Source organism: Amphiura filiformis, chromosome 18, assembly GCF_039555335.1.
Source record: "Amphiura filiformis chromosome 18, Afil_fr2py, whole genome shotgun sequence".
Taxonomy (NCBI): domain Eukaryota; kingdom Metazoa; phylum Echinodermata; class Ophiuroidea; order Amphilepidida; family Amphiuridae; genus Amphiura; species Amphiura filiformis.
Window position 1 is genome coordinate 35,960,858 of NC_092645.1, and position 12,112 is coordinate 35,972,969.

General features: G+C 37.7%; 1 protein-coding gene across 1 annotated transcript in view; it reads left to right on the plus strand.

Annotated features, from left to right (window-relative positions):
• Positions 1 to 6,814, plus strand: part of LOC140140162 (uncharacterized) — a 265,770-nt gene extending 258,956 nt beyond the window's left edge. Inside the window, exons 5-6 of the mRNA XM_072162023.1 lie at positions 145 to 357; positions 747 to 6,814. Coding sequence (XP_072018124.1) covers positions 145 to 357; positions 747 to 877 — 344 coding nt within the window. The 3' untranslated portion in view covers positions 878 to 6,814. The remainder of the gene's footprint in view (positions 1 to 144; positions 358 to 746) is intronic.
• Positions 6,815 to 12,112: the final 5,298 nt, after the last annotated feature.

The window sequence follows — 12,112 nt, forward strand, 5'->3', positions numbered from 1 at the left end:
AATGATTGAGTGGCCCTCATTAAGAGATGATGCAGGACTTTGCCAGTTGGTGCACCATCTATTTATTATTAGTCTATGGTCCAGGTTCTATTGACCTTGAGATGATGACCTCAACTCACCATCCTCTTCTTTTTCATCTTCCAGGTCTGAATCTTTCCTCCTCACCATTCTCAAGCTCACCCAGCTCACCTCGCTCCCAATCCCCTAGTATCCAGTACAGCTCCCATCATCAGCAGAGCGGAGGAGGAAATCTACTGGGGTGGAGTCCAGCTGAGAGGAGCACTGGGCCATCATGGTCTAGGGGGGCATCAACTGTCAAGTTCGCCTACCAGTGGTTTGCTGCCAGAAAATCTTCAGGTAAGGGCTAGAATTGGGTGCAAAACATCGTCTCTTTTTCCCTCGGATCTGGTATTGGTTTGTTTGTTTGTTTGTTTTTGGCCTCATGTTTTGGCTTATGTTATCAAACTTGGTTTGGTGATTGGATATGGTGGCCTGATGTGCTGTATTTGTGTCATGTAATTTGCATATTTATAAATATTAATGAGCTGATTTGCATATTTTGCCTTCATTTTCATTAATCCACTCTGCAGCTTTCCCCATGCCATGCCCCCCCCCCCTCCGTGGCGCCGTAATTGAGCGTATGCACCAATATATGTCCTCCCATGTATGGACATGTTATGCTGTGACTTCCGAAACCTACAAATTAGACAGACCTTTCAATTATCATTTCTTTTCTTTTTCTGCAGTCCATCTGGTCGAGTCCAATGAGCAGCAGCGAAGCATCTCCATTGGAGCAGCTTCTGAAGAACCAGCGTCAACGAGACCACGACACGTGAAAGGATCAAAACCATCTCAAATCCTTCAGTGTCGGAGGTAACGGTAATCAAGCACGGAAAAAAGGAAGCGTCCACTGAAATAACAAAATAATCACGCTCTGTGTATGCGTAGAAACAAATCCGCGTAAAAACGGATTCGGATAACACCAATATAGTTAATGTTGTAACTATTATCGGATGCCTGTTTTTAGAAACTAAATTAGGCATCTGTGATATTCGGTGGCGTTTTAAACTAACGAAAATAAACCACGAGTGGTTTACGTATTCGATCGTGAAGAATATTATAAAATGTGGTTTATCCACATGCAAAAAATGTATGTACGACTATGAATTATATTCGTTAAAAAAATATACCCAAAGGCATTGAAATCAACTTTTTTTGATCAAATTCTTGATTTCTTTGCTTTGTGGTTTAACAATGTTATGCATGATAAGAAGCTGCACGCCTAGATAATTATCGATCGTCGAAATTCACCGGGCGTTCCACCAGGCGCTCCGGGCGTTCCACTATGAAATTGTTGTATACTCTAATATGCTCAGATGTATGTTGATGAACATTTTTTATTTGTTATGTAAATGTAATTTCTTATGTATGAAACTAATAATGCTGTTTAGCATGGAAGAAAACGATGAAGGCATTAGGCCAGGTGTCACATTCACTCTCCTTACATACCAGGAGTGTGATCTGTCACTCTCCTATTCATGATCCACTACCTTTTCAGGCAATCTTAACATATGACCAAAAAGCGCTCCTAAACAGCTCTCCATAATGTTAATAAGAAGAACTTTGCAATTATCATAATTATATAACAAAAGACAGAGAAGGATATTGTGATTGCTTGTGAGGGCAGTAAGTGTTGTTCCGTCACTCAAGAGTGAGTGAGAGCTGTTCACCACTCACTTTAGGAGAGTGAGAGCTGTTCACCACTCACTTTAGGAGAGTGAGAGCTGTTCACCCATCACTTCAGGAGAGTAAGCTAGAGCTGTTCCACCACTCACTTTATTAGAGAGTGAGAGCTGTAATTCCCTACTCACTTTAGGAGAGTGAGAGCTGTTCACCAATCACTTGACCAGAGTGAGAGCTGTTCACCCCTCTCCTGAGCAGAGTGAGAGATGTTCAATTGTTCACTAATCATTTGAGCAGAGTGAGAATTGTTGATCACTCAATTGAGCAGAGTAAGAGCTGCTTATACCACACACTAGAGCAGAGTGAGAGCTGTTGACCATGAGAGCTGTTTATCACTCACTTGAGCAGAGTTAAAGCTGTCCATCATTCACTTAAGCAGAGTGAGAGTGGTAAATGAGAACTGTTTACCATTCTTACTCTCTTCAGAAGGATGTACAATAAATGTTGTTCATTCATAATCTTTTCAGATAGTTGTTATAGGTAGCTGAGTTAGGGTTTACATTTAGGGTTGCCCACCCTGGAGCTATACTTTATTGAGAGCATTTCTCTACTCCTAAACATCTTATATCAGAATAATCAAGATCACTGAACATAATAGCTTATTTAGAATGTGCACTCACTTTTTGAGCAAGGTGTTAATAGTTCACTGCTCCCCTAAACAACCTATTCTATTATTGCTCCATTTCAAAAGATGGAAGGTCTGCATCCTATAATTGTCATAAAGAATATATATGACAGTAAAAGTGAATAGAATAAATGTTGTGTCCTCTCCTTCTGAACAGGGTGAGAGCTGTTCACTACTCTCCTAAAATAACTATGGTGAGAACGATGTTGACAGCTCATTGAACATAATCTTGGTTTAAATGTGCATTCTTTTGTGAGCAGGGTGATGATGGTAGTTCACTGCTCTCCTAAAACAATTTACATGTTGGAATGATCTTTTCTAAAGCAGCGAACATAAATGGTTAGCTTACCTAGGTATGCACTCTTTTGAACAGAGTGAGAGTGGTTCACTGCTCTCCTAAAACAACTTTATTATGAGAATGATATATACAGAGCATTGAACATAGTTTGCTTTGATGTGCATTCGCTTTTGAGCAGGGTCAGAGCATTTCGCTTCTCCTAAAACATCAAATATCAGTACGATCTTTCAAGAGCATGAAACATAAATGGTTAGCTTACTTAGATGTGTACTGTTGCATTGCTTTCTTAGATGCACACCTTCTCTTGAGTGAGAGCAGTTCACCACTCTCCTAAAACAGGTGCGAGCTATCTTTCTCTCCATTTGATTGTTAGTACTTTCTTATCACAATATTGTAGCCTTAAGAAAGGGAAAGCTGTACTATAATTATGTACGGCTCTGCTAAGGATTCTTGGAAAGTTGAATGTCAGCTTTTTGTTACAAAGAGAAGAGCAGTAAATGATCCCGGTTTGCGCAGAAAAACAAATCAATGTACTGTGTGAAAACAATAGCAACTTCATAGGCAAATTGCTTGGAAAATGGTATGGTGGGAATTATTCTGTCATTGCACTTTTTGTGAGCAGAACAGCAGATTGTAGTAGCAAAACCCACAAAAACAGTATTTAAAGAACTTAGTTTGCAGAAATTTGGCATGAAATATGTGGATCGTACAGAGAAAATCAAAATGCATGGACCAAATCAAATTGTGCAGAGAAATGCAAAAGGCATATTTCGCAGAGTGTCGTTGAAGTTTGTGCAGTGAAAATAATGCGGCCCTGATCAAAACTTTTATATTATAGCTAATTGCTTGTTATCTATCAATATGCATCCACTTTGAATGAGAAGTATATAGTAACAAGGTACACAGACCCAAGCCACATTCAGAGAGCCCTTACTGCTGAACCCCATTTTATCCACACTAGTCAGATCTTATGTATGTTTGCTAATGTAGTAAACTGAATCTTGAAATAAATAAGTTGGAAATTTTGTTTTTGTGCCAAGAGAGATAAATGTCACAACTTGGTAGTTGGCAAGGAACTCTGCAAACATTGCGCTATTCCATTTAAAATCCACACTACCCCTGTGGAAGATTTTGGAAATATATTCCAAAGGGGGAGTATGAATTTCAAATAGAATGAACACATTCGGCAGCTCCATTTGAATTCCATACACCCTCTGATACAGATTAACATGAATCTTCCACAGAGGGAGGGTGAGTTTCAAATGGAGCTCCCTAATGTACTAATTCTATTTGAAATTCATACTCCCCCTGTGGAAGATATTTTCAAAATCTTCCACAGGGGGAGTGTGGATTTTAAATGGAATTGCAAGGAAGTCAAATTCAGAAAACATTCGCAATGTTGAATGTACCCTAGCAGACGACGCTACGGTAAGACATTGGACACTTCAGCAGACGACACTATGTTAGGACATTGGACACTTCGAGAAAGAAGTACTTTGACCTATTTCATGAAAAAGCATAAATGTGTTATTAATATCAAATACATGAAGAACTATTTGCACGTATTGTTCAATTGATGGAGCAGTTCAGATGGAGCAATTCAGTGAACAATGTTTTGCGAAATTTATCTCTGGATGTGGTTTTCAAGTGGGCGTTATGAATGAATTCATAGCACAATGTTGTTTGATATCTGTCGCCTTTTCCTAGTATCCCAGGTGTAATTTATGAAGCGCCAATTCTTTGATTTGATGATAAATTCATCAAAATTCAAAATTTGGGAAAAGCATTTAAATGAACTGGGCATAATACTGAAATGGCAAACATGTAAAACAATCGAGCGCTAGGAAAATGTGATGCTAACATGAAGCAGTTCATGCTGTTGGAGCTTGTTGTTTGTTGATGTTCTATGAAATGAGCTTGAGCTATCTCCAGCAAGATGACCCACTTATGCTGATGTTTTAAAATACATTTTGCGCTGCGAAATTCACTGAAAAGCACTTTAAGAATTACACATTTCAGGTACTCTCGGCTATCACAATTTGCAAATCTTAGAAAGACTTTCGTTTATTTGTTATTACATTTTGTGTTTATTAAACTTGCACTTTTTTCAACCAATTTTAATTATTTTCAACCAAAATATAGGGGTAAGTGGTAAAAAATGTCTTGCAAATGAACCACATTGTAACCATGGTTACTATATAGTATTGATCCAATCGACCAATCATAGCCTTACTTTCATATCTATAAAAGTTATGATGCTTACATTGACAAAATTGTTTATGAATTTATGTGAAAATGTTAAGGGGACAAACCAAAATATTGATGACACCCTCCAAACTTAGCTAGCTTCAGTACCCCTCCCTCTGATGTCTCACGAAACCAGAAGCAGATTAAAGGCCTATTCAGTGATCCAAGCGCAAATGTAAAATATGTTAAATTGCCCAAAAGTGTATGATAAGTCATTCAAATTGTCATTAGGTATTTTTTAAATGAAAAATCGGGAAAACAGCAGTATTGACAAAGTATTCAAATACATGCAGCTAAAATTACAGATTGGTGTAAAAATGTCTTCAATTGTCTTTATACATGGCTTTAATCTAGAACCACTAGCAGGCTATGTTAGCACATCTATGACTCAAACAAAGGTGACAAAACCTGAATTTTGATGATTTTTATGATCCTCACGATGAGCATATCACTGAATAGGCCTTTAATATTAAAATTTATGTTTTTAATTGAGAGCATATAAAAATCATCTTTTATTATAACCCCTTCCTCCCAAATTTAACTGGTATCATTTATAGGACACTAAGCTATCTCTGATGAAATCCTTACACCCCCATGGAAGTCATGACCTTTATCTCCGACACAGGAGGTGTAGATTTCAAACGGTAACTCCATTTGAAATTCACGCCCCTTGTGTGGAAGATTAAGAGCATGTCTTATATAGGGGGTGTAAGGATTTCAACTGGAATAGCCCATTGATATTTTGGTTTGTTCCCTAAGGATGAAAAATGTTATGCACATCTTTTATTATCTCTCTAATATGCATTGGGCTGTTCCGGTTAAAATCCACACCCCATTTGGAAGACATGACCTTGATCTTCCACATACGGAGTGTGAATTTCAAATGGGATTGCTAGAAATCCATTTGAAATCTACACCCCCTGTGTGGAAGATTAAGGCCATGTCTTCTATAGGGGGTGAGCGAATTCCATCTGGAATTGTCCATTTTGTGTTGATGTATCTGAAGAAATGCTAATTTGTCTTAGCACTAAGTTTATACATACAGAGTCATTATATTGAATTGTTTAAGATTGTATAGTTTATGAGCCGTAACGTAATGTTATGTGGAGACTATTATTATTATTATTTCTTCGTTAAATAAATAAACAAAACATTGAAATTAGAAGCGCAGCTGGGTTTTAATCAAATATATGGACTCCAAAATCATATCAGGAGATCGCCCACGTATTAGTGACCTTCTCACAGCACTGCTCATTTAAAAAAGGGCCGTGCAATTTCGTTCCCACAAAACAATTCAAATATCCAATTTTTATGTTCATTGACAATGTCCTCATCACATATGGGCCACAATGGCCTCATCCCAATGAGGCATAGTTCAATAATTTCAATCAAACAATCACAGTGCAAAATTTGACCTCAAGTTTCAGAGTATGAGTTTTTGTACCCAAATTTTTAAAGGTCATTCCATGAATGTGCAAATGTATTGGGGTTAAAGAACTGTGCCTTGATAGATGAGCATGTTGTGGATCCTAGTGTCATCACATAATTATGGGCACTTATTAGGCAACTTTACAAGGTGTGTTTGAAAATGTTATGAATTTTGCAAATAGCTTGAAATGTTGTCAAATCGTTATAATTTTGCCAACATTTCATGTCTCAAACAATTACCGATTACGAGTCCATTCCCTATCACTAAAATTATGTACTGCGAATTATTGTATTTTGCAATATGGCTAAAACCCCTCCGGGTAAACCCTGAGTACTACAGTACGACCGTCCCTGTGATGGTCTACTGTTACAGAAGTATTGAGATCAGAGTACACAGCTTGGACGTTTTGGTATTGGAGGTATGCAGCTATTTTCGTTCAATTTATAAATAAAATATTTTGAACTAGATCATACGTACAACAAAAATCAGGTTTCTATGTACTTGTATAAGGAAAGCAGGGCAGTACGGTTTTAAGTACTTGCAGTCACTACGACTTCAGTATGGAAATGAATGTGTGAACCGGTGTGGTATCAATAACCATATTGTTACCTGGGGTAGAGCCTAGGCATCGAGGTACAGGTACAAATGACCCTAGTTATGGGGACACGCTACAACACATAGCTCACATTTTATGGCCCAATTTGGCCTCATTGTAAAGAAGATGCTATCCAACAAAAGTATTACCCGGGGTGGGGGTACAGGTACAAATGACCTTAATTAGGGATCCATGCTACAAACATGGCTGGCATATTTTAGCCCAATTTGGCCTCATTGGAACAAACCGCTTTGAAATTTGCCAACAAAATTCTGAAAATTTGGTCAAAATCATCAGTTGTTTTTCAATTTTATGCAACATTTGTTAGTTCATTAAATTACAGTACAATTACTGTAAAAATCGGAAGAAAAAACAAAAAAAGTGAGGCATTCATCTCCACAAATATTGCTTTAAGTCCGGTTCTTACTCCACATCGCAGCGCGATGCGATGCTATAAAAAATGAAATCCGAGCCAGGTTTTTACGAGCTCAGCGGTGGAAATTTTGGTCCACGATGGAGTTGGATTTTGTTCAAGTGTATAGCACCGCGTTGCGATATCGCAGCCGTGCACGCTTGTGATTGGTTGCTGGTAAATCAAGGTAGGCAGAATGACCATAAAAGGAGATGCAGACCCCACATGCTTTTAAAACATCACAGCATCGCGATGAAATTAAAATGTACATTTTAATTTCATCGCGCGATGCTGCGAGGTTTTAAAAGCATCGCAGTATCGCAACGCGATGCGATGTGGAGTAAGAATCAGACTTTAACCTTGTTTGGCAAGATGTACCACAGCAGAGTTAGTCAAAAATGGGGCACGCTGGTAACCTGTATTGATGGCTATTTTCATCCCTATTTCACAGTGTTTTTATGTGTGACATTATCCAGGCATTAATCTTTGAATCTTTCTCTTGGCCTTTGGTCTGCTGGGAATGAAAGTACCAAAAGTCCCCGGTGCTAATGTCAAAAAGTTTTTCTTAACCATTGGTTTCTATGGGACACGAAATTGTCAGGGAAACTTCAAAAGTCGCCCAATTGGGCTACTAGATCACAGGTTTGGCAACCCTGATCTAGGCCATAATTGCTACTTCTTTATAACCATCATCCATTATTACATTTCTTGAGGGCATAGTTCATTGGTGAACATTAACTCCTGTACTGTGGGATTTAACCTAATTGGTATCTTGGTAATACACTAATATCATCATTATTGTTCTGGGTCATGTTTGGTAGTCAACGGCAACGTTGTAAATTGCATCTTGGGATTGGAGTAAATTGCATCATGGGAAATGAGTAAACCAATGACTGTATGTCATACTTTTATATTACCCTTCTATACTACGATCAGCTCGTTATAGGCAAGAATTATGCGGTTTTTGTTTACTGCGCGCATCAATAAATTCCCAACTTACACCTGCATGTGTAAATTAACAAAAGCGTGTGTTAGTCAAGTGATATGTGAAGCGTGGTTCGCGTAGGTGGTGCACCAAGCTGTTTGTACGCTATCCTATATCAATCCACGATGTTATGAGTCCCGAGCTGATCAGAGTATATGCAGATGACGTCATTTTCAACCAATCTGGTGTACCAAGTGTTTTCAGATCTTGCATTTGTCCTGTTCAGTTGAAATCCATACACACCCCATAATTTAATCTTTCACACAGGGAGTGTGAATTTCAAATGGAGTCATATTTCAAATGGAGTTACCTGAGCGGATGACTCCATTTGAAATATACCTATGTGCATGGTATGCACATGTGTATCCAGTGTGTGCCTTATCCTTTACTGAGGGAGATACCAACTTTCCTAGGACACTAAATGGCTGCACTGAGTCAATTTCATTAAATCTCCTCATATGTTGTTGGATCATGAAATCCACAAGGTCATAGGTATGCACGTGTATCCAGTATGTACCTTATCCTTTACTGAGGAGATATCAACTTTCTACAAGTTTGTTTAATTTCAAATGGATACAGTAAATATTCTAACCAACTTCACTCATTTATGTGGATCCAAATTATACTGACTCTTATTACTGCACAGCCACGGTCAAATGTCTTTCTTTCCATATTTGGCCTTGTTCTAGGACTGCTAATTTTAAGCAATCTGGGCCACTAAAGTGTTTTTCAAATTTCAAAATTCTAGACTTTTTCCAGCATTTATTCACCTACTTAGTAACTACATCCTGTGGCTATATTACCATTACCATAATGAAAATTTATCCATTTTAATATTTTTGATTTCCCAACGTGGTATTATTTACACTAAATCAAATAGGTTATGAAGTTCACTGCAAAATGAATATAATTATTATCAAAGTGTTCTTGCATTGTTTGTAGCATTTTATCAATGGTTCACACTGCATAGGTTTATGTGTCAAAGTTTCACCATTAGGCAAAAAACAAACAAATTGTTGTGTTGCCCTCAAGTGGGAAAATGGGAAATTTGGGTAGGACGGTCGGATTTCTTTTTTTTTTTTTTTCTTTTTTTTTAAACCTTCAGTTTTAAAATCCCATAAATATTAAATAATGCTTCTTCAATTAGGGACATATGTCAATTTTGACTTCTGGATACCTGTTAGACATCAATTAAAGACTAGTCTTTCAATAAAATATTAATTTTAAGTGAAAAACATTGAGTTTTTGAACAAATCTGTAAAAATCATCATTCAAAAAAAAAAAAAAATTGCACCCCTGATTTTTCAGGATTTAGGGTCGGACGGTTGAGGGCAACACAACAATTATTTTTTTTGGCCTTATTTGAGCTGCATCAATAAGTAAGACAATGAGTTATTCTGTTATGTCCCCCCCATAGAGGATATGGAAACTTGTTGCTCTAACAATCAGGAAATCCTTATAACAAGAGCATGAAAAGTCTGGAAATCCAGGTTGTAGGTGTGCTCAAGGGCGTTGAGGAATAAGATTAAGATTTTGATTTTGAAAAAAAAATGAATTTCCATTAGACAAAAGAGACTGAATGTTTTGTACACAACTTTGTCTCTGATTTAGGAAAATCCAGGGGCTTTCGGTAGCTGCGCGGTCTAAAAACAGTGATCTTTTCCCAGTGGAGCTTACCCATATGGTCATTTGTGTTAAGTCCCCCCACCTAGTTGAAGCCCAGGTGATGGCACTTTTGCAACAGATTGATTTGAAACGTTGTCTGGTTGTTTACTAGCCAGCCTGGTATTAGGGTCTATGTGTGGGAGTCCAGTCACAGGACAGACATGTGTCTGATTGGGAGAAATTGAAGCCCAACAGGGTCTGCCTTCTAAGTAGGCTTATAATCTCAGAACTACAAATTACCACAAGTCCAGTGCTCTCTACAGCCTGCACTTTATAAATAAAAGGTAAATACGAGAGGGGTATCAAAAGTTTTAGAAATGCTTAGAAGTGAAAAGAGCTATATCAATGAAATTTTGTCAGTGCAATTACTGGTCCTTATGTACACTATGGTGCAAAAATGGTCTCATAAGTATGTTTACTTTTTTTTTTTACAGGAGCTAGATGTCACTACCTGCCTATGTAACATATAACCAGCAAAATGGAGAAAATTGAGGCATGCAGCATGATTAAGTTCCATTTTAAGGGTTACAGTGCCCAGAAAATCTGTGATGAAATAAAAATTCCTTTTCAAAAAAAAATATCACAATCACCACGAAGATAACTTTCATTTCATCATCAATTTTCTAGGCACTGCAACCCTTCAAAAGCAGGATCTTAATAATGCTGCTTGCCTCAATTTCTCAATCTTGCAGTTTATGCGCAGTAACTGGGGCAGCAGGTTATTGGCATCTAGTGCCACCTGTAAAAAAAAGTAAACATACCTATGAACCATTTTTACACCATAATGTACATAAGACCAATGATTGCACTAACAAAATTTCATTGATATAGCTCTTTCACTTCTGGGCGATTTCTAAAACTTTTTGATACCCCCTCATATATAAAAACCAAAGAATGACAAAAGAGACTGAAGGTTTTGTACACATTTGTCTCTCATTTGAGTGAGTTGAACTTGTTGGGCTATTCTAATTAAAATCCATACACCCTCTATGGAAGACATGATCTTAATCTTCCACACAAGGAGTGTGCATTTCAAATGGGATTACCTGAATGGGTGATTCCATTCAAAATCTACACCCCCCCTGTGTGGGATATTAAAGTTATGTCTTACATAGGGAGTGTATGGATTTCAAATAATAAACTTTTAAAAATGTTTAGAATTTACAAAGTTACAAAAGCAACAGTATTTCTTATAGTCACATGTTCTAATCCTTGTAAAGGGCCAAACTGTGTTACCTGTTTAGTGCAGATCAACATTGTATAATGTTATCCCAAAATGTTTATCAGTTTGTTTCTAGAAACACTAAATAATTCCCCACAGCGGAGAAAGAATCAGAGCGTGTGCAACCAGTCAAAGTCTCAGCATGACCCGATAATGAGGGCCGATTGTTCCATGAAATCACTGCGTATTTTCACGATCTATCACGTAATCACAAAAGCACGCAACGCTCTATCGCATATATGCAAAGGCACGCAGCGCTGGTGTGATTGTTCGACATGGCACGATCGAACAATCGGCCCTCACGAATATGCGAGAACTTACATCATATAATACACAGGGACTTTGACTGGTTGCACATGCTCTGTTTCTTTGTCCTCTGTAATTCCCCTAATCTGTATGTTTCTAGAAACACACTGAATATTGCTCTTGTAGAAGTATTTTTATTACCATATTTGTGAATGGAATCTTGGGAATGAAGGGAATAATGAGATTATATGAAGGAGTGGAAATATTTTGGCCCAAATAGGAAATGAAGTTAGCTACTTGCATAATACCAAGAGATTAGTGTGGACTCTGAATATTTCAGTGCGTAACTCCATGGTAAATTCACCATATTGAATGTCAGGTATGGGAGCCACAATAGTGTGCATCCAAAATGTTCGGCAAAAGTCCAAAATCAAGCGATAATTGACATATTTTAAGTGTTGCAAATGTTTGCAGAACATATTGAAGTTTGCCGGGCACATCGTGAAATCATCTGGAGGGACTCTATTTGTGACCAAAATCTGATCCACCCAGGCCAATTTTGGAAATATCAAAAATTAAGTTACTCCCATCACTAATTAACTCAGTACCTACAATTACTGATGTTGAATCTACAGGTCTCTTGAA